The 24,115-nt window shown below is 39.1% G+C and overlaps 1 protein-coding gene across 2 annotated transcripts; it reads left to right on the forward strand.

Annotated features, from left to right (window-relative positions):
* Positions 1 to 207: 207 nt before the first annotated feature.
* On the forward strand, positions 208 to 4,595 carry LOC149390394 (ent-kaurenoic acid oxidase 2-like). Of its 2 annotated transcripts, XM_089620532.1 has the most exons (7): positions 215 to 670; positions 2,675 to 3,410; positions 3,487 to 3,576; positions 3,651 to 3,729; positions 3,801 to 3,907; positions 4,013 to 4,134; positions 4,218 to 4,595. In XM_089620532.1, exons 1-7 carry the CDS (start codon positions 291 to 293, stop codon positions 4,306 to 4,308), a joined length of 1,605 nt encoding a protein of 534 aa, XP_089476658.1. In that variant the 5' UTR covers positions 215 to 290; the 3' UTR covers positions 4,309 to 4,595. The 2 variants fall into 2 exon arrangements, with proteins under 2 accessions (XP_089476659.1, XP_089476658.1); XM_089620533.1 differs by lacking the exon at positions 4,218 to 4,595 and having other exon boundaries at positions 208 to 670; positions 4,013 to 4,138.
* The last annotated feature ends 19,520 nt before the right edge of the window (positions 4,596 to 24,115 follow it).

Raw genomic sequence — 24,115 nt, forward strand, 5'->3', positions numbered from 1 at the left:
TGGGACTTTATTTCCATGTTTAGGCTAAACAAAATGCAGGACAGCCTTTAATATAAATGAATTGAATATTTTTTTTTATATAAGATAAATTGAATACTTGTTTTCAGGGAAAATGTTCATGCACAAACATTTAGGCCGAGGTGTTCGAGAAGAATAAGTTCACTTCACAAACGACAAAATAAATAAATAACCTAAACTCGACTGAAAAAAAAAAGAAAAAAAAGGCCCGGTTCAACCTCCCAAGTCCAAGTTAAACCCACTATAAATACCACAAGATCTTCTCTGCTTTTATGTCCAACACAAGCACAACCCCAAAGTTCTTTTCTCTTTCTAACCCACACACACAACATATTAGGCTTTTTGCAAAGGTGTTGTGTCTAAAATATATACACAATCGCCGAAGAAGATCAAATATCAATTTTGGGTTTATGGAGATGGGTTTAGGAGTGGTCCTAGTGATGTACGCATTCGTAGTTGGGTTTATGGGATTGGTGTTGAAATGGGTGATGAAGAATGTGAATAAGTGGATTTATGAGACAAAGCTTGGTGACAAGCAATACTCTCTGCCACCAGGCGATTTGGGTTGGCCTTTCATTGGCAACATGTGGTCCTTCCTCTCCGCTTTCAAGTCTCAAAACCCTGAGACTTTCCTCTCTTCCTTTATTTCCAGGTCTCCCTCTCTCTCTCTCTCTCTAGACATATACAAATCACTGTTATATGATATTATATATTATATTATATTCTTATCTCATGTAATAGGAATAATAAGATACTTAAAGCTAGGTGCCAATGTCTCAACCACTCACCTCTGTTTGTGCCTTGTGCTTATGTGTCTGTCTCTGTCTCTCTAAAGTGACTGCGGTGTCAAAAACAATAATAAGTTTTAATATTGGTCTATTTATGATATTCTTATTCGTTATTAATTATCATTATTCGAAGATTACTTAACTCTATACTAAGTTAATTCTTACAGGTAATATTTTTTACATCTCTTGCAATGTATTTGTTCGCAGGAACGACCGTCTATTATACTGATTTTTTAGATCTTTTCCTATGTCAAAACTAAATTAATCTAAACATGGACGTCTTATAAAGGTGAAAAAATGACGCTAAAAAAAAAAAAAAAAAAAAAAAAAACAGATTTACATATCCTTTATATCACCATCCCCGATCCGTTTCTATTTCACTTTCTATGCATGTTTTTTGTTTTTATTATTTATTTTTGTAAGTCCACCCATGTAGCCAAAGTTGTTTGTTTTGGACGTCTATTCCAAACTTAATTGATATGATACCACGTCATTGTTTGGATCCTACTTAGTTGATCCCACAACATTTTTCATTTTAGAGCTAAAAGGTCAAAAAAAGTGCAAGTAAAAACGCATGAGTCAATAAATGTTTTAAGAAGAAATGAAACGTTAATAACTTTGTATGTAAAATTTAAAACATATTCTATAGTAGTCTCACCACTATTGCTAAAATATGATAAAATAAAAAGTTACCACTATTGTTAAAATTGTTAGCATATTTTACATGTATTAACAATGTGACGCAAATGTAATATTTTCTATAATGGTGGTTTAATCCAATCTGTTTTCTGTTCATGGATTCAAGTGGATATAATCATCAAACACATACATAACCAAGTGGATCAAATGAGAGTCCTACAATCTGATGATAACGAGTGGTTGAAAATTGTAATAGAATAAAAATATATATTCCAATAGTGTAATCTTATTTTATTTGCACATATTTCTTTATGTTAATTTTTCCTCATTTTATTTATTTTTTTGCACCAGTTTTACATTAATGAAAAACGGGTATATATATACAACCAGTATGGTTATAAAAGGCCAGACAACTGTGTTAGTACTTTGAGGATAAAGTTTGAATTTATTTTCTCTTCTTTTCTTTTCAATTATTTTTGTCTAGATAGTTCTAGTGCTCGGACCAAAAGAAAAGACACTCTACTTAATTTGTCCGGAAGCCAAAATCGGACTGTTTAATTTATGATTTTTTCACACCCATTAATACCCCCAACAAAATTGATACGATTTGTTATGTGGTACTTACTTACTAAGTTTGTAATTTGTTATAATTAAAAAAAAAAATACACGTTACAGTTAAACATAAGAATAAAAATAAAAAAGCACAAGCCCTTTACGTATTTTATGTTTTATTTTAGGAATAGCGAATTCCAGTTCATGTTGCACCTTTTTTAGTTTATTTTTTAAAATTGGAACTTACTAACTAAGCATATATGAATGAACTCTTGTGTTATGCATATTACACAAAGTCAAAATAAAGTATCATATTCCTCTTATCTGGGTGGTTATAAGAATTATACGTAGGTAGAAAAGAAAAAGAAAAAGAAAAAAACAAATCGAATGGCTTATAAGAAACCCCTGTATCAACAGGCTGGATGAATTATTAGCTGGGCGTATATTTAACTGTTTTGTGAATCGAATGGATGTGATTGATATGTCTTCTTTTTGCCCCTCCTGTATATGAATTATGGGTAAGCAGAGCACACGGACACACGCACATTCACTAGTATTGTTTATGTCCTTTTTTTCTTGTTTTGTTTGGTCGGTAATAATTTGTATCGTGTTAGTTAATTAGTAGAGCGTGCGTGAGTGGATGGATGATAACAAAATGAGTGACCAACACGTGTCAGGTTCGGGCACACGGGGATGTACAAGGCATTCATGTTCGGGAGCCCGAGCGTGATCGTGACGACGCCGGAGACGTGCCGGCGAGTGCTGACGGACGACGAGGCGTTCCAGCCGGGGTGGCCGCGGTCGACGGTGGAGCTGATCGGGAAAAAGTCGTTCGTGTCGATCTCGTTCGAGGAGCACAAGCGGCTGCGGAAGCTGACGGCGGCCCCGGTGAACGGGCACGAGGCGCTGTCCCTCTACATCCCTTACATCGAGGACATCGTGACGGCCTCCCTCGAGAAGTGGACGGCCATGGGGGAGATCGAGTTCCTGACTCAGGTCAGGAAGCTCACGTTCAAGATCATAATGTACATCTTCCTGAGCTCCGAGAGCGAGTCGGTGATGGAGGCTCTCGAGAGGGAGTACACGGTGCTCAACCACGGGGTGCGGGCCATGGCCGTCAACGTCCCGGGCTTCGCGTACCACAGGGCCCTCAAGGCAAGGAAGAAGCTCGTGGCCATGTTCCAGGGCATAGTGGACGAGCGCAGGTCTCAGAGCGCCGCCGAGAAGAAGAAGAAGGACATGATGGACGCCTTGCTTGCCGTCGAAGACGACAACGGACGCAGGCTCACCGACGAGGAGATCATCGACATTCTCTTGATGTATTTGAACGCCGGCCACGAGTCCTCTGGCCACACCATGATGTGGGCCGTCGTTTTCCTCCAGCAGCACCCCGAAATCTTCCAAAAGGCCAAGGCACACACCTGAACTCATAATTGCTCACTCTCCTCTTACCCTTTACTTGAATCTCACGTGGTTCACCAAACTGCAGGCCGAGCAACTTGAGATTCTGAGGAAGAGGCCGGCCACACAGAAAGGCTTGACCCTCAAGGAAACTCGAGAAATGGAATATCTTTCCAAGGTACGTATACATTTGATCCTGCTACGGTTCTACATCCTTTTTTTCACCGACCTGGCCGCTCCATTTCTCAACAGGTGGTCGACGAAACCCTTCGCGTCATAACTTTCTCACTCATGGTGTTCCGAGAAGCCAAACGCGATGTCAACATAAACGGTTGGTTAAATTTATTTACACAGTTGGATATTAAATATCTCAAGTTCTTACATCAAACTTGGTATTTCCAGGGTATACTATCCCCAAGGGCTGGAAAGTTCTTGTGTGGTTCAGAAATGTTCATTTTGACCCAGAAATATATCCGGACCCGAGGGAGTTCAATCCTTCCCGATGGGAGGTAAAGTCAAGAGCGTGAAAGAAAGAAATAAATAAAAAATTATTCCATTTCTCGAAGGACTATACACTTACAAAGCTTTTTCGGGTTTCATTTTATTCGGCACAGGACTTTACACCAAAGGCTGGATCTTTCCTACCCTTTGGGGCCGGAAGCAGATTGTGCCCCGGAAACGACCTTGCCAAACTGGAAATCTCAATTTTCCTCCATCATTTTCTCCTCAATTATCGGTGAGCCATGCTCGTTTGTTAGGTCATTACAATATCTTATTTTGCAAGTAATCCCTCTAAGCTTCTAATGTTTGCCTCCACAGGCTGAAGGTGACAAACCCGGGAAGTGATGTGATGTACTTACCGCACTGTCGGCCCAAAGATAATTGCCTGGCGAGAGTTGAGAAAATATAGAGCAGAGCAAAGCCCATGAGAAAGGGCAAACACAAATTAATAAAGCCTCCGAGTAGTTTGTCGGCACAAGAGGAAAATCTTAGTTGGTTTAGCTCCGTTTTATTTTCTTTTCTTTTTTAATCTTATTTTAAAAAGACATGGATCGTCTTCTTCCTTTTTATTAGAACTTACCTTGTTATCCTTACCTCTCTTCATGAGGAGAAAATAAAAAAAAATGTAGGGTTCATGCAGAAGGATAATATATTTCGAGTTTTTCATTTTTGAAATGTGTTTTTTCATCTATATCGTTAAGCAGTTTTTTGGATTTAACATTTGTCGACACGTGGTGTACTTGGAATAGTCACGTGCCTAGTCTTAGATGGGCCCAAAATCACTATTCGGAATTCCAAAGGGCTCAAAGAAGTTTAGGACAAGGCCCAAAACATCCGAGAGCTTCAGAGGAATCTTTGAATCGTGTTTTGGGAAGAGAAGACACTATTCGAGATTCCAAAGGGCTCATGGACTTGCCTTCAATTTTAGACAGGCTCAAACCAAGCCGATCCGGAATGAGCTCCAAATGAATATTCAAGATCGTGGAGAGAAGTACCTAGGCGACCCATTTTTTTCTTAAAAAGCAAGAAAAGGGATTTTCAATTCCTTGAAGACAAGGTCCAAAAATATCTTGAAGGATGAAAATGCAAGCTTCTTTCTCAAGCGGGACGTAGCAACCTTGTCTCATTGGTTCTTCAAGCTACTCCGCTATATATTTAGTGTTTACTTTCCGCACTTCTCGCTCGATGTGATTATATTAATGAGGGTTTGTGGAAATTTTTGTGCGGGGTATGAACCTAATGGTGTAGGAGGCCTCGGATATAAAATAACTCGAGATTTTTTATGACGCGGCATAAAGTTTGGTTGGAAGGTATTGAGTAGTGATTACCGACAAGGCGATGTGGCGTCATGCTTTGAGCTTGGAATATGATGTCACTCAAGGAGATCAATTCCTGAAGGAAAAGGCTCAATGTTCTCTAGTTTGGAAAAAAAAAATTGTAGTTTTAGGGCGCTATTGTTTAATGGTTCGAAGGTGATTGTATAGGCTATGGCAAGTCCAACCCCGCCACGCTGGCCATATGACTATGGCCGGTCCCTTCTACCACGCTAGCTGGGCAACCTCAACTGGTCCCTTTTGCCCGGCCACACTTGGCGACCGGCTCTCCCTCCTAGGGCCGGCCCTCCTACCTCAGTCGGCCCTGTTGTCTCGGCCAAGACACTTCAACTACCCAAACTCACGAAACCTGAAGTTAAATTAATAAGTGAAAATCGCACGCAATAGTGGATTTTTTTAAACTAATCGGAAAAATAGCGTGTTTAAAGCTATTATTACGATAATAGTATTTTCAAGTTTTTTTTTTTTAAGGCAGCTTTGCTGCAGTGGGGATTGAATCCACGACCTCCACACAAGAGGTGATGTTGAATTACCACTAGGCTATCCTAGGTACCACTAGTATTTTCAAGTTGTAAATGGTCATTTTTATTGAATTGTTTATTATTCTGGTGTTCTATTTAATTTAACTGTTACTAGCTATAAGATAAATAATCTCAAATAACTTTTTACATTTTGAAAAACACTATTTAAAAGGATTAAAAACTGCCACTTTTTGAAAAACACGGACTAAATATATAGCTGAAATAATCTATCTTCTTCAAATTTTAGCCGAACTACCTATTTATGTAATAAAATAGCTAACTTAAGGTAATAATATTTTAGTATTCTCACAATACCCACCACATACTCAAACAAATTTCCAAATAGTTTCGTAAGAAAAAAATAATAATAAATAAATAAATAATATATATCCCTAAAAAGTTCTTCGCTCGATATTCCCACCGTGGTAAGAACTCATATCTGAACAAAATAAAATTATTTTTCATTGAAACACAATAGCAACTCCAAAAAAAAGTTGTCGTTGTCTATTTTTAAAAAATATATGGCGAGTTCTGGTGGGATGTGGTCAAGGCTTTAGTTACCAGGGTAACCGATGGGTTATCACGTGTTATACCGCTTAGCATCAGATCCCTGTAGAGAAATTACCTGGAATTGTGATTGATTTCAGTTTGGAATAAATTGTGTTGTGTATGAAATGAGATTTGATGAGGATTCAGGTATGTTTGAGATTTTTTCTCTCGTGTGTTGTCTTGTCCGAGCATGACTGTTTGTCTCGTGCCGTAAGTTCCGTTGTGTACGAATCTGAGAATCAGAACCTGTGTTTGAATGTTTTGCTAAGTTGAATATGGTTGTTTATATTCGACTTCTAGTTCTGTGATGATTCGAGAGTTTAACCCGCTTTGTTTTCAAGTTTTGGGTTTGGCCGAGAATTATATAACCTTGTCTGAGTTCGGATTTGACTTGTGTTTGTTTGGCTGGTTCTTGTTTGGCTGATTGCGTGTTTAGTTTGGCTGAATGTCATGTGTTCCATGTTGTCTTGAAACTCGGCGGTAAAAAAAGAGAATTAAATCGAATCTGAGAATGATTGATGTCGTCTATGTTTCGGGTTTGGTTTCGGAACAAGATTGAGTTATGTTATGGTTATGTGAATTTGAAAGCTAGTCGTTTTGGGTTCACATTTGTTTGTTTTCGGTTTCGATTTGGAATTGTTTGGTTATTTGAGGTGATGGTTTGTAATATGTGCCGGTGTCTCGAAAAGTCTCGATTCTGGATGTGAGACCGAGAGATTTGATTTTAGAGTCGGGACTGGGTTGGTAACGTGAGTCTGACTCGAGATTATGTTTGATTCGCAACTTCTTCGCAAACCGAGTCAGGACAAGCAAGAGCCGGCGTGATCGAGACTATCGAGGCCGGAGATAGAAAGAACAGAAAAGAGTAGATCCCGATCTAACTCGTGAGTATCGTCATTCTCTTTGTAACGTTTAATACTCTCGAGTTAGATCGTAGATCTAATTATTGGACCTTATTTTAAATAATTGTGAATTATCCTTAAAAGAAGTTCGGGAATTTAATTTCAGTTAATAATCTGGAATTCTCGGTTTCTACTCAGTTTATTTTTATAAGACTCGTTAAAAATAGATTTATGGAATTTCGTTTCTTGCTATTTTTGGTATGAAAGCTTACGGGTCTTAAATAAGGATTAATTTCCGAAAGATCGGGAATTAATAAATTAAATTCTCGAACCGACTTGCGACAAATCCAGACAACGAACTTCAATCTCTTCAACATTTTCGAATCGCATAACTAACGAAATCTCAACTTTGGATCCTAACTCTCTCGATATTCCAGGACGTGTCAAGTGTCTCTAAAAGCGTGCGAAACGAGGCGACTCTTCAAGACAACAAGTGTTGCGGCGGACTATTTCAGGTAAGTGTGGAGACTTAAATCAACTACTTACCAAGGGAACAATCTTGTTTACGTGCATTTATGTGATGGTAAACAAGAGTAGGTGAAAACCTTAAAAATGACTAAACTCAAAGATTAAGGCTTCGGTCAATTTTCTTGAAAATTTATTACGGGTTCTCTCGATAAGTTCAAACATAGATTTGTTGAAACTCAGCCTCTGCTATATGATATAGTTATCCCTTAAGTTCCGCGCTTGACCCATTAGAACGGGAGAGACATGAGAAAATTGATCGACTCTCGGATTTGAATTGAGGGTTGAAGTATCCGGCCGGAGTCACGTCACGAGTCTTCAACTTAAAACACTATCGCGCATAAAAGGAAAACAATAATTCTTTCGAGGATTATCACGAGTTGCTCTCCTGCAAGTAGCATAGGTGTGTACTTTGAATGCTACAGAGTACCCAAATCATAATGAACTGTTGTCAATGGTACCTACAAGTCATTGACTTGTATCGATGACATGCCGGTCCGAATGGCGTTGAATACTCAGGAGGAGGCCCACCGGCCGAGTGCCCCATTCTGTAGTGGGACTGCTTCGCGAAACGTGAGCTCATTTCCGGCTAGAGACCCAGGCGGAGGCCCACCGAGTGCCCCATTCTGCAATGGGACTGCTTCGCGAAACGTGAGCTCATTGCCTACTGGAGACTCAAGCGTAGGCCCATCAACCGCCCTGTGCCACAATGGGACTGCATCGCAAATCGCAAGTTCATTGCCGCAAAAGCTCGGCACACGCCAACATCACGATGACGATGGTACCACTAGTGGATCCTAGACACGCGATAAAACTTTCAGGCCATTGGACGACTGCTGGTCGAAGTCTAAGGCTGGTCTCTTGTCATTCCGAAGGTTATAGCGGGGGATGTGTGTAACCTTGTGAACGGCAAGTACTAGTTAGAGTGTGCGCACATTTGTCATGCTCTAGAGCTAGTTAGATTTTTATCCTGCATTATTGTGTGCTTGTTTGCACGTCAAATGGCATTAGTTTGTCTTTCTTTCCTAAGTTAGACTCCCACTTGCTGAGTCAATCGACTCAGAGTTTTATGACCCTTGGTAATGTAGAGAAAGGCAAGGCAACGATGTGAATGAAGAAACCGAAGACCGAGACCGGACGTGTATCTCTCGACCTATGGGCTAATGGAAACTCACCCGAGATCAAAACTATTATATAATAGTATTTTGTAGAACTCTTCACTAATCTACATTCCTAAACTATCCCTCATTTATATACGTAAAGCCGGGAGCTTGTATATATAAGAGTCGTTATAAGACTCAATGTTCTAAAACGAAAAACCAAAAATTCCCCGATATTTTCATATATCCACTTTTATACTTAAGTATTGTCGCACAAAAATTATATTTAATATAAGTATTTATGGTTATTATGTTTGTTTACTAGTTTATCAGTTTGATATTATATATGATGTGGTGATTATATGATATGCGACTTGAACGGGTCACGGCTCCTGGGCGAGTGGGAGCTCGCGGATCGTGACAGGTTTTGAGGTATTAGAGCCTAGGTTTAGCCTTCTATGTAGACTTGAGCTACGCGTTCCCAGTACAGATTGTGCTGTCATACTTGTGCTCACCGTTGACCTGTCTTTTGATATGTATGGATGGCGCAGGGAGAGATCTGCACGTATCATGAGGCGTTGATGTGCACTCCTCCATCCGCTCAGACGTTTAGCAGATTTTGAGGTACGTTGACTTGGATTCGTTACCATCGAGTGGCTGGTTGCCGTTTTGATGCCATACAGGTTTCATACGAGCATGGCATTGACTCTTCTTCGAGGCCCCGCCTTGAGCTGGTAGACTCGCTACTCTGCGAGCGGGGACATCAGTCGAGACTGGAAGATGTTCCAGGTCATTTCGAGAGGGGCTTTCGGGCCTCAGGGGCATAGATACCATTTGGAGGAGAGTGCCCGCGAGTTCTACCAGCTGGTCTTCGAGTCGATCCGTCAGTATGAGGACCGTTTTACGGACGAGATCGTGGATACTTGTCCGTTCATGCTCAATGACAGGGAGCAGTAGCTAATCTTCTACTAGGGCCTGCGTCATGACTTCAAGTACCCACTTCTGATTCATGACTATCCTTCGATTGTTGTTCTTTGGAAACACATCGAGTTCCTGGTTTGGAACTCGTGGTGATACTCAAGTACCTACCGCTCCATCAGTGGTTCCATTGTTAGGAATTCTTGCCCACGAGAGATAATGAATAAATCATAAATGATTACTAAATAAAATAATGGTTTACTTTATTAGCATCATATGATTAGTGGGTTGAGCTCTAAATATCAGATTCAATAGAAACTATCATCCATAGCCTCCATATTAAACTGAGTCACGTGTTGGGAACCTGAGTTCAGACGGTGAGCTAAAACATGGTCGACGACTGATACACGCCTGGATAGTTGTATCTAAAGCCATATATGTGGAACACTAGTGAAGGTTGATCACGACGTCCGAGCATTCTGCACTTGTGATAAGTGCACGACCCGGACAGGCTTTGGTTGTAGATGTGTCGTTTAAGTACCGTTACGACATACTACCCAAGGTCACTATGATGGTCACAGTGAGGCTTGATCTAAATCCTGAAGTAATCATGGACACTGGATCATGTTACCGCGCTCTTTGACTCGTTCACTAAAAGGCTACTATCATGCTAATCACAGCTTATGTCTTGGGAGTTTCAGAATATGATTTGAATGGGAAGTGGTTGACAGATACATAATAGATATCAGGTAACTAATTAAATAAGAGAGAGAATAATAATGGATGATATATTCTCTCTCCATTAAATAAGAAAATAAGATATTGTCATTTATTCTCTCTCATAATTAATTTCCTAATATCTAGGAGAATAATAATGGTAGAGATATTCTCTCCATTAAATAAGGAAATAAGATATTGTCCTCATTATTCTCAAATATCTAGATTCCTTAAATATATAAGAAAAATAAGGGAAATAAATATCCTAGATTATGATCAAATGGATGAGAGAAAAAGTAGGATTTGTAGTCAAGTTCCAATGGCTCATGCTTAACTACAAATATAGAAAAGAATAAAGGAGAATTAAATATCTTTAGGATCTACCTGGAGATATACTTCCTACTAGTATAAATAGGGGTCGAAGAGGAAGCAAGATATACACGTTTGCAGATGCAAAAATTTCGCCCATCACACCTAGTGAGGACGAAATCCTCTCTCTCCATCTCCCTCAAAATTCCATGATTCCATTCTCATAAACACGGTACGATCTGAAATCATATATCAGAGTCGTAGTGAGATTCAGAGTGTGCCCACACTGTATTCTTGTTCGTTCGGAGATTAAGTTTTGGAAGACTAAGGTGTCATCAAGGCGAAACAAAGGAGATCACAAGGGTTTCAGAGACATCCCGGAGGGGTGATCGTAGAAGACGACGCTGGGAGGCTGAGATGGGATGAGAAGAAGACGAGGAGCTCGAGGGGATCCCGATTCAGAAAGCTTAAGGAGAAACCCGTAAGTTTCATAATAACTTGTCTCTTTATATTGGTTTCTTGACACATATGCTCTCATGGTTAAATTAATTAAACAAAGTTAGATCTTGTTTTAATAACCATTAAATTGATTAGTTTATGATAGCGTAATTAATTATTTTTCCACACGGTTATTATGATAAGTGTCGGGGATGTTTCCCCCATATAACCATATAAATGCGGAAAAGTAATTAATTACGCTAATCATGAGCTAATTAATTCAATGATTATATGACAAGATCTAGATTTACGTTAATTAAATATTATAAGAGAGCCTACAAGTCAAGCAACCGAAACAAGAGTAAACAAGTACTTACATTGATTTTCGGTTCACGAACTGAAAGCTTTCACAATCCGTCTTCGTCTTGAACGTACAAGCCTCCACACGATCAAATAAGGGACTCTACTTCAAGGACTCGATGTGATGACACCTTAGTCTTCCGAAACGTAATCTCCGAGACGAATAAGAAAGATGAGTGGGCACAGTCTTTATCTCACTAGATCACGAAACTAGGTGTTTCGAGATCTCTCTCTTATTTTACTAAGAATGGAAACGAATTTCCGAGGGGAGGAGAAGTAGAAGTGCACGGCCTAGGAGGGCTAGGTTGCACGAAATTTTCACTCAAAATTGCTTCAAAAAAATTGCTTATTTTTGCCTTCTCATGAACCCCTATTTATAGTAGTAAAAGGAGATATTCATGGAATCTTCCAGAATATTTTATTTCCTTTTATTGTGTTCACACTAAAGGATTTAATCTAGGCCATTGGATCTCAACAAGTGAATCCTACTTTTTCTCTCATCCATCAGATCAATATCTATGGGATATTATTCTTTTATTTAAATAGAGAATAATTTATTTAGTGAGATAATAAAGGAGAATATATTATTCTCCTAAATATTCTCCTAAATACTTTCCTTTAAATAAGGAGAGAATATAGGACAATATCTTATATTTTTCTCTCTCCTTTATTTAAACAACTAAAGAGAAAATATTGGTAAATACCAATATTGAAAAAATCGGTTTTGGAGGCACACGGCCAAGGGGATTTGCGCAAATTCCTATGCCGAAATTCCCAATTCGATTTTTCCATGTGTGCAAGGCCCAATTGCTTAAAACCCAATTAATCATTTATTTACTTGGTCCAACAATAAACAAATAATTAATAATTGTTTATTTACTTGATCAGACAATAAATAAACAATTCTACCATAAATATTTATTTAATTATGCGAATACCCGTTTTCCAGAATTAATGATGTCAATCACAATTACAGCAAGTGAGATTAATAATGATAAACATTATTATACGAAAGTTCTTATCCGCCTTTATCAGAGCCGAATCGGGGACTATGGACCTAGTAATAGAAGCTTAACAAATCCGATGAAAAAGACGAAATAGTCCTTTCTCTTTTGTCCATCGATTCGTCTAATCTTGGTCAAATACTCCACCTTGTAAGCCAAGACTGAACTCTCCTTTATACTAGAATTATATTTACTCATCGTGACGAGTGTCCACTGATATAGTCAGTTCGTGATCAAGATCCTCCAGGTTCAACCCGTGTCAAGAGAAGTCAATTTTTCCGTTATACTTCTCTTGATACATATCGGCCCTAAGTATTGTTGTTTCCCTAGCGAAAGATTCTTTCGAACGTTACTTGCTTCGAAAGTGCGCGCAATCTATCGGTTCTGGAATCAACCCTTAGGTGAGAGAACATTAACCTTCTTTCAGGAAGGCTGGATTCCGTATCTGTAAATCATTTTCCACTCGAATTATGCTCTGAGAAAACTCCCAAGACATAAGCTGTGATTAGCATGAATAGCCTTTTAGCGAATGAGTCAAAGAGCTCAGTAACATAACCCAGTGTCCATGATCACTTCAGGATTTAGATCAAGTCTCACTGTGACCATCATAGTGGCCTCGGTTAGTGTGTCGTAACGGTCCTTAAACGACACATCTACAACAAGACCTGTCCAGGTCGTACACTTACCACAAGTGTAGAATGCTCCCACATAGTGATCAGCCTTCACCCATGTGTTCCACATATATGACTTTAGATATAGTTTTCCAGGCGTATATCAGTCATCGACCATGTTCTAGCACACCGCCCGAACTCAGGTGCCCAGCACGTGACTCAGTTAGATACGGAGGCTATGGAATAATGAATGTTTAATAAATCTCATTAAATAAGAAATAACGCTTTCAATTCAAATAGATAATAAATGTCAAACTTTATTTTATTAATAATTTCAACGAGAATTTACATAATCTTCTCGTGGGCAAGAATTCCTAACAATAATGTGAATAATCAACAACCCCTAGTGTCAGAGCGATTGTTCGTGTCTGATACCAACCCGTTTTTCACCAACATCCACCACCACCACTAGCTGTTCCCCTACCGGTCGTGAAACCAATGGTGGTGGAACGGTTGGTGGTGGAACGGTTGGTGGTGGTGGTGAAACCACTAGCAGAGCTGGGGGTACGCGTGTACCGCCCCAGGTCTGAACCAGAAACTCGACGCTCTGCCAAAGAACATCAATCGAAGGATATTCATGAATCAGTGATGGGTACCTGAACTCATAACGCAGACCTTAGAAGAAGATCAGCTGTTGCTCCCTGTCATTGAGCATGAACAGGCAAGCGTCTACGATCTCACCCGCAAAACAATCCTCGTACTGACGGATCGACTCAAAGCCCAGCTAGGAGAACTCGCGAGCACTCTCCTCCCAATGGTCTCTGTGCCCCTGAGGGCCGAAAGCCCCTCCTAAAACAACCTAGAACATCTGGCCGTCTCGACAGACGTCCGGCTTCACGGAGTAGCGAGTCCACCGGCTCAAAGCAGGACCTCAAAGCAGAGTCACCACCACGCACACACAACATCTGTATGGCATCGAAGCGGGGCCTATCCACTCGATGGTGAGGCCGATCCAACGAGTCAAGGTCAACTACCTCGGAATCCGCTAAAGGGATGAGCGGATGGAGGAATGCACATCAAAGCGTCGTCATACGTGCGGATCTCTCCATGTGCCAGCTGTACATATCAAAAGACAGGTCAACGGTGAGCACAAGCATGACACCAGAATCCGTCCTGGAAACGCGTATCGCAAGCCTACATATAAGGCTAAACCTGGGCTCTAATACCTCAAAACATGTCACGATCCGCGAGCGCCCGCTCGCCCACGAGCCGTGATCCGGTCAAGTCGCATATCATACAATCACCATATAAACAAGTAAACAAACATAATAACCATAAATACTTATATTAAACATAATTTTTGTGCGATAATACTTAAGTATAAAAGTGGATATATGAAAATATCGAGGAATTTTTTGTTTTTCGTTTCCGAACCTTGAGTTTTATAAATGCTCTTATATATACAGGTTCCTGACTTTACGTATATAAACGAGGGATAGTTTAGGAATGTAGATTAGTGAAGCGTTCAACAAAATACTATTATATAGTAGTTTTGATCCTGGGTGAGATCCCATTAGCCCATAGGTCGAGAGATACACGTCCGGTCTCGGTCTTCAATTTTTTCATTCACATCGCCGCATTGCCTTTCTCTACATTACCAAGGGTCATAAAACTACGAGTCGATTGACTCAGCAAGTGGGAGTCTAACTTAGGAAAGAAAGACAAACTAATGCCATGTGACGTGTAAACAAGCACAAAAGAATGCATGATGCAAATCTAACTAGTTCTAGAGCATGACTAATGTGCACACACTTTAACTAGTACTTTCAGTCCACAAGGTTACACACATCCCCCGCTAAAACCTTCGGAACGATAAGAGACTAGCCTTAGACTTCGAGCAGCAGTCATCCCGCAGCCTAAGAGTTTTATCGCTTGTCTAGGATCCACTAGTGGTACCGTCTTCATCGTGATGTCGACGCGTGCCGAGCTTTTGCGGCAATGAGCTGGCGCTTCGCGATGCAATCCTATTGCGGCAAGGGGCGCTTGATGGGCCTCCGCTTGAGTCTCCAGTAGGCAATGAGCTCGCGTTTCGCGAAGCAGTCCCATTGCAGGATGGGGCACTCGGTGGGCCTCCGCCTGGGGCTCTAGCCGACAATGAGCTTGCGTTTTGCGAAGCAGTCCCAGTGTGGAACAGGGCATTCGATGGACCTCTGCTTGAGTATCCAATGCCATTCGAACCGGCATGGTCTTCGATACAAGTCAATGACTTGTATGTACCACTGGCAACAGTTCATTATGGTTTAGGTACTCTGCAGCACTCAATGTATACACCTATGCTACTTAAAGAAGAGTGATTGGGGATAAACCCCGAAAGAATTATTGTTTCTCTTTTATGCTCATTAGTACTTTTAGTTGAAGGTTCAGGACGTAACTCCCGGTACTTTTAGCTTCGATTCGAATCTGAGAGTCGATCAGTGCTCTCATGTCTCCCCCGTTCTAGCGGGTCAAAAGCATAACTTAAGGGATAATTATATCACGTAGCAGAAGTTAAGTTTAACAAATCTATGTTTGAATTCATTGGGAGAACCTGAACTAAGTTTTCAACAAAAGCGGCCAAAGCCTTAATCTTTGAGTTTATTCATTTCTAGACTTTCACCTACTCTTGTTTACTATCACATAAATCACCTAAACATGATTATTCCTTTGGTAAGTAGTTGACTTAGGTCTTAAATAGTTGTAACTTTTTAATAGTTGGCAGTAGGATTGCTTCGCGTAACGCGAGCTCATTACCGGCTAGAGACCCAGGCGGAGGCTCACCGAGTGCCCCATGCTGCAATGGGACTGCTTCGTGAAACGCGAGCTCATTGCCGATTGGAGACTCAAGCGGAGGCCAGAAAGCGCCCCGTGCTGCAATGGGACTGCATCGCAAATTACAAGCTCATTGCCGAAAAAACCGGGCACGCGCTGACGTCATGATGAAAACGGTACCACTAGTGGATCCCACACAAGCGATAAAACTCTTAAGGCCGTTGGACGACTGCTGCTCGAAGTCTAAGGTTGGTCTCTTGTCGTTTCGAAGGCTATAGAGGGGGATATGTATAGCCTTGTGCACGGCAAAATACTAGTTAAAGTGTGCGTATATTAGTCATGCTCTAGAACTAGTTAGATTTGCATTCTGTATTCTTATGTGCTTGTTTGCATGTGACATGGCACTAGTTTGATTTTGTTTCCTAAGTTAGACTCTCACTTGCTGAGTCAATCGACTCATAGTTTTATGACCTTTGGTAATATAGAGAAGGACAAGGCGGCGATGTGTATGAAGAAACCGAAGACAGAGACCGAACATGTATCTCTCGACCTATGAGCTAATGGGATCTCACCCGGTATCAAAACTATTATATAATAGTACCTTGTCAAATTCTTTCCTAATCTACGCTCCTAAACTATTCCCTTGTATATATACGTAAGGCCAGGAGGTTGTATATATATAAGAGTCGTTATAAGACTCAAGGTTCGAAAACGAAAAACGAAAAATTCTCGGAGATTTTCATATATCCATTTTTATACTTAAGTATTATCGCACTTAAATTATGTTTAATATAAGTATTTATGATTATTATGTTTGTTTACTTGTTTATCTGCTTGATATTATATATGATGTGGTGATTATATGATATGCGACTTGACGGAGTCGCGGGTCATGGGCGAGCGTGTGCTCGCGGGTCGTGACAAAAATTACAGAAGATAAATATATACGTCATTTCTATGAACTAAAATGCACTTCAAAATACAATCAATTATTATATTTTGATCATACTTTTTCTATAGTCTAAATACCTACAAAATCTAGATCAATAAAAATCTACGATACCATTGGTAAAGTTCTGCTCGAATATCAGTTGTTTTACTCCATGATTCCTAATAAGACTGACTAAGGTGAGAAAAACACTACTCGAGAGTAGATAAATATGATACAATAATACAAACCTCATGTATTTGAAGAAGATGTAGGTATGCGTGAAATTTCTCTTCTTCAGGTGAATCGAGCATGTTATGTTCAAACTCGTAACATTCCACGATATATACATTTCTTCCATCTCCGCGATGACAGAATCCATGCCTTTTCGAAAGAGAGGCATGCGAGACAAGACACAGACACCAAAGGATGTCCCTCTCTCTAAACGTCGAAGATATCATGACCCCCAATCTCTATATATTTTGTGTACATCAATTGTCTATGTAAACCCCATCCATTTCACTAACCAAATCGTCTGTCAGAGAAGTTCTCATCTTCAAGGCTCAATAGTAGAATTTTTCCATCTTGTTGAGGACCTCGAATCCCGCGCAAGCCTCGATCATCACAAGCAAAGTCAAGGGCTGCAAATGCATGTTCTTCGAGATCATGGTCTGGTATGTGCTCTCCATTCTCTTCAGCAAAGCGCGCGCAAAAACTCCCTCATGACCATATTATACGTATTGTGTCGGGCGGGCATCCATTCTGTTTCATCTTCACTAAGCACGCTCCGATAGCGTCGGACATTTTTTTGTCCCGCACAGGCTTCAATGAGCTCGTCGTACATATCACTCTCCGGTGCCATGTCATAGTCTTTCATCTCATTTAGATAAAGCAAAGCTTCCTCGAAATGGCCTTTCCGAGCGAACCCGTGAATGACAAAATTGTAAACTTCTAATGCAATTCCAATGAGAGACTGAGATCGTGGCTCTTGCACATTTTGAACACTTGAACTAATTTAAAAGGTTTCATAGGAGAGACAATAAAACAAACAAATAGAGTGCAATAAATGAAGAAAGATCCTGAGGAATTTCACTGTCCCTTGAAGCCTGAGTGAGGAATCTAACGACAGCCCAGAAGTGGTCTTTGGTCCAATCTATGTCCTCTTCGAGCATTCTAAACGGGCCAGATCCCTTAATAAATAAGGATTTAAGAAAGTTAGGATTTAAGCGTCCTCTTTGGATACATCCCATTTTTTTTTTAAATCGGAATTAAATCAACAACAACAAACCCATCAAACAAAGAGCAGTCTTACGGAAATTCAATTAACCATGATATGAACGGGAATAAGCTTGTGTTAGTTGCAATGTAAAAGAGTAAAAAGGGGAAGGAAAAAAATGGAAGCATAAGTCATATCAATCCTGTGATCAACGCTTGACCAATTTCCTATGCTCATCACCCATTCCGCCTCGCCAACCCAACAGCTCCATTGCCACCGCCGCCAACAGCTCTGTAATTATACTCCCCTGACGAACACATATAGAAGATATAACTAAAATGATTCATTTCAACGAAAAAAATTGGTAGTAACGAACATCTTAAAATTTAATCACATTACAATTTGGGCAGTCTAATTGCTAACTAAAAAGTAAGCTTGACAACTATGATGGAGGTCAGTTCAATAGTCTACAAAATTGTAATGCCCACAATCTGGATTTTTTTTAGGAAAATAAATAAAAACGAAGAAGAATGATAGTTCTTGCGATTTAGGACAAAAGAAAATCGAGACTCAAGATGCCGCAAATATTAGCTTCTCTAATCCTTAGTATTTCGATCGCCCATTCACCGCTCTCTCGTACGAATCAAACCAACGTTATTAACAATCAAAGAACAGAATCTCACTTTGGTCAAGTGGGAATGTAGAAAGAGAGAGTTAAAAGGTCACCAAATTTGGTTTCGTTGAACCCGCTGAATCGTTGTTGAAGCTTCTCTTTGAGGTTTATTATTTTTTCCCGCTGAAAATAATGAGGAAGAAGAAGTAAACTAATCTTCCCGCTGAAAAGTTGCTAAAGCTTCTGATCCAAGATTTTTTTTATTATTATTAGGATGAGTTGAAAAGTTTATGAAGTTTTTCGTCAAGTATTTTTTTTTAGGATAAGCTGAAGAGTTGACATCGGAAGAAGAAGAAGATAATAACATCGGATCGGAAGAAGAAATGGAAAAAAGAACACTAGGACAAAATACGTTATCCGGTGCGACGAATGGAGAGAGATGAAGGACTGAAAGAGAGAAGGGGAGAGAGAGAGAGAGAGAGAGAGAGAGAGAGAGACATACCTTGGAGGAGGACGACGGTGGCTGGACGTGGGTCACAGCGGCGGTGTGGCTGGACGTGGGGCAGCGGGCGGCGGTGGCTGGACCTGGGGCAGCGGGCGGCGATGGTTGGACATCGGGCAGCGGGCGGCGGTGGCTGGACGTGGGTAACGGTGGCGGGGGAGGTCACGGCGGCGGGGGAGATCACGGCAGGAGATAAACGAGGGAGAGAGAGAGAGACGATTAGATGGAGAGAGAGGCTGTGGGTTCGAGGAAGAAGACGCTCGGTATTTAAATACCCTAAAACTATTCGGTGCGACACTGTCGCACCGAATGTCGCACCAAAAAACATATTAGGTGCGACAAGTCGCACCCAATGTCGCACCTAATATGTTTTTAGGAAACCAAAAAAAATTCGGGGGAAATTTCTGACCGTTTCAATTTTTAAACCCATTAGGTGCGACACCCGTCGCACCCAATAGTATTTGGTGCGACTTGTGTCGCACCCAATAGTATTGGGTGCGACATATTTGTATTAGGTGCGACAAGGTCGCACCGGATAGCACTAATCATCAGCGAAATTTTTAGTCGCTTGGAGGACTATCTGGTGCGACATGTCGAACCTAATATGTGCTTAGGTGCGACATGTCGCACCTAATACCCTTCCGCACCTAATATGTTAATTTGTAGTAGTGGAAGTAAGAAGGTCATAAAAAATTGATTATAATATCGTCACGTGTCGTCTATACAAGCATGTGCGTGTCAACCTGTGGATAAAAGTTGGTAGGAGCCTAACTCGTTACTAGTTTCAACAACGCGCGTTGCGCGAGTAAGTAAAATTATTATTATTTTTTTAAAAGTAGAAAATAAAAATAAGGAAAATAGAGTAAGTTGAATACGTTTAATTGTCAATGATTTTTAAAAAATAACAAAAGATAGGAAAAAAAAACTCTTTTATGATTCAATGTTTTTCAAAATATTGCATGTTTTCCTATCTGTCAGATTTCTTAGAAGTATTATGGAAAAAAAAATGTAGTTAAATAAAAGTTGAAGTTAAATTTTAATAAAAGAAATTTTTAAAAAAAGATATAGAGAAATAGAAAGGAATTTTTTTTTAATATTTATATTATTAAATATATATTGTTATGTTAAATTGCAAAAGTGTATTGTATATCAAATAATAACATATAAAATATACGTGTAATATTAATACTACATAGTTTTTCTAAGTAGATATAATAACATATACTCAAAATAATGTATTTTATTGGTATAGTATAATATAGTATTAGTAATTATGATTATAATGTACATAAAAAAATTATATAAAATATATTGATAAGAAAGGGAGAAAAAAATATTAATATACATAAAAAAAATTATACAAAATATATTCATGAGAGAGGGAAAAAAAATTGAAGGATGGAAAAAAAAATGTTGAAGGCTGAAAAAAAAAATTGAAGCTAAAGGAGGCAAAAAAAAAAAATTGAAGCCAAAGGAGGCAAAAAAAAAAAAAAAAACCCCACCACGTGTCACCGTCTGGCGGCGTCACGTGACGGTTCCGGGATAAAAGTTAAAGAGGAGTTGCTCCTTATTAACTATGTTATAGAATAGATTATGGATGTTCTGGATTATGTAAAAATGCGTAAATTTACTTTATTTTTAACATATTACGCGTAATTTTCTCGAATTCGTATTGAATTTAATTTTACGCGTGAAACTTGAATTACCCACTTTATTGACTGGAAACTAGTCGACTCGGCACTCCATTGGGTAAATTTTGAGCCCATTGAGCGGTAGACAGAAGAATATGTGTTTTGTATTGAGAAATTTCATTAATTGGACTCAATAATTGATTAAATATCAAGATTAGACCTTAATTTTGAAAAATATCTAAAAATGGATTTTTGATCCAAAATCGGACAAAAAATACCCCTCTGAACCATATACATCTCTCACTCTTCATTTTTATCATTTCAATCTTCTCTCTCACACTCAAATCCTCTCTACTTAAGCGGATTTCAAAAGAATCATGTGTAAGATTACTAACTTAATCATTTATACAAAGTTTATGATTGTATATGATATAATGTAGCAATAAAAATCGATCAGATATGAAAACATAGTCCAAAATATGAGTTTTAACTTTTTTTGTACGATGGTATACGATATGGTAGGATGAGATTTAACATTTTTGTACGATGAAATTTGGAAAAAAAAATTACGGTCTGTACGATGCTGTATGATTCTGTACGATGATGTACGATGTTGTACGATGTTGTACGATTCTGTACGATGCTGTACGATGCAACTCTGTACGATGCTATACGATATTGTACGTTAGATAAGCTAATTTTGCATAGTTTGACTGTTTTTTGCAGTTTTTGTCATGGTTAATGGCACTTGGGAGAATGAAGGACACCAATGGATGTTCACCAATGCAGATACGCGTGCATTCGTAGTTCCGAAAGAGGTAACGTACATGGAGTTAGTAGATTTTTTATACGAGAAGCTCGAGTTAGACAGATTCGCGTTCGACTTAAAACTCGAAGTCCCATACACAATCGGTACAATTCCGATGGGTCGTGCCGTTTTGAAGGACAATGGTATTGTCAATGGTGCCCACAAGAAGAGTAGTAGTGTCTATTTATGTACATTTGATGTCATATAGTCTTACGAAGACTCTTTCTTGTAATTGCTTATTCTTTAATAATAAAGTTGAAACGTTCATTCATTCTTTCTTTGTTTGAAGCTTTATGATAAAACCTTAGTCTTTTAAGTCCATAAACAAACTTAACAACTTACGAAGAGACAAATGTAGATTTGCAAGAACAAACTCTTCGTAGTTTGCTTAAAACGATATATTCACAATCTAAGGGTCAAAGGACTATTGACCTCAGTACGATTGTTAGAAGAATCTATGATGTCTGGTTATGAGGCATTGAGAGTTGGAGACTCTATAGTTCTTCTAGGTATCTTCCGAAGGTACAGAATTGACCAGTGCACTTCTAGAGACAAGATAAGAACAAACCATTTAACCTCTTATGTCTCGAAGTCACTACGTATGAATTGCATCGTGCTTACCTTAATCCTGAAATGAGACATGTCATTTCACACCTTAGTATTCTCATTTGAGAAAGTCAGAGTTCGGACTCACTATGTGATTCCGAACAGGGCCTATTGGTGAAGTACTAAGTTGTGAGAATGTCATGAGTAACTTTGTGAAGTTCTCATAGATATGGAATTCATGTACAAGATTGCTGAAATGCAATGTATATCACCTCATGCTTTGTTCCTTGGAGTGTGAATAAATGAACTGGCCAGTGTCCAAATTGAGTCTTGACTCTTTTGGATGAAACAATGTGACTTGTTAGCTCCTCGTCAATACATTGTTTCTAACTTATTCACAAGCGACAAAGGAGTTGAGGAAATAACAGCTAGAATGGTAAAATGGTAATTTCGTAAATCCCGACTAGCTGATGATATTCATGAAGGGTAAACATAGATAATATTCAGTGGATCCACTCATCATAATTAGGTTGAATTCTTGAGTAGAAAATAAATTCATTTGAACTGAGAGATTTTCAGTGTCAACTCTTTAGTGGAGTCAGTTGACATTAAACTAAACTTGGAAAAGGTTTGTGAACTTTTGAGTCCAAGTGTTTAGCTCAAGCTTTGTTCATTTGGATCCATGAGGTCACTGTCACAAATCATATCGAGTAGGAATAGTTAAACTAGAAGCTAAGTCAAAACAAGAACGAGACAAGTTTTACGAAAATTGTCAAAAGGGTAAATTTGTCTTTTTGGACATAGCATGAAATGAATGTCAATAAATTTTTTTGACATGGTCATATGATGGCCTAGATCACTTGTCCATGATGTGTTCATTGGGCCTTGTGGATTAATTTCATTTTATAGAATTTTACTTGAAAATTCTCAATGGGCTTTTCTTATGTTGTCATGAACAAGTAAAGAAAAATCTAGAAAGGCTTTCTGGAAGCCGTTTGGCCGTCCAACCCAAGAGAATGGGAGACTAATTTCGTGCAGCCCCATAGAGAAAAAGAGAGTTTATTTTGTGCATTGATGTATGAAGATACTTGCCAAAAGAAAAAGAGGAAACAAATTTCCTTTAGAAGGAAAGTGCATTTTCGGCCAACTAAGAGAGAAAGCAAATGAGGAAACAAATCCAAAGGCTTCTAGAAGCTCATTTGGACGTGCAAGGGGTATGAGGAAACTACCTTTTGAAGGTAATCCTCTTCCTATAAATACCCCACCTCATTTCTCTCATTTGATTCATTCCACATAAGTTAGAGATTGAGAGACTCTCTCTCTAGACCTTGTGGCCGATTTCTCCTCTCTCTCTCTAGTTGTTTTTGTTTTTGTTTTGGCACCTAGGTCCTCATTTGACCTAGTGGTTTTAGCTCTTCGACTTTGAGACTTGTTCTCGAGTCGTCGTGTTTAAAAGTGCCCACTCACTAATTCCTTTATTCTCGAGTGATTCATGTGATAGAAACTTTCGTGGTTGCTCGAGTTGGCGAGGAAAGCAAGAGAGACGTGCTGCGAGGAGACGAACGTTTTCAACCTTCCGAAGGCTCATCAACGTTCAAGCTTCTAAAGAGGTTAGTAAATTTATTATGCTCATATTAGTTTTTATTTACATGTACTTGCTCTTTGTCTAGGTTAGTAAAAACTGTTTTTACTTGAAAAGAAATTTTTTAAAATTCCGCCGCTTACCAAAGCGTTAAACTTTTTCTTAAACCCTAGATCAATTCCAACAAATGGTATCAGAGCTATGGTCAAAGATTAGCATGTACATGTATTTAAAAATATGAGCTTGAAAATCGTTTTCGAAAGTTTACTAATTTTGTGACAAGTTAGAATTGTTTTCTTAGATTTTTTTTTAATTTATTGCTCTTGCCTTTAAATTAAAAATCATGTTGATTTT

The sequence above is a fragment of the Urtica dioica genome, chromosome 7, assembly GCF_054948205.1.
Source record: "Urtica dioica subsp. dioica isolate 48M chromosome 7, U.dioica_male_clone48M_v1_H2, whole genome shotgun sequence".
In the NCBI taxonomy this organism is placed as follows: Eukaryota; Viridiplantae; Streptophyta; class Magnoliopsida; order Rosales; family Urticaceae; genus Urtica; species Urtica dioica.

Coding starts and splice junctions, on each gene's coding strand:
- LOC149390394 (XM_089620532.1), top strand. CDS start 291: ATGTCCAACACAAGCACAACCCCAAAGTTCTTTTCTCTTTCTAACCCA. Junction 3,411..3,486: donor AAATCTTCCAAAAGGCCAAG/GCACACACCTGA, acceptor ACCAAACTGCAG/GCCGAGCAACTTGAGATTCT. Junction 3,577..3,650: donor AAATGGAATATCTTTCCAAG/GTACGTATACAT, acceptor ATTTCTCAACAG/GTGGTCGACGAAACCCTTCG.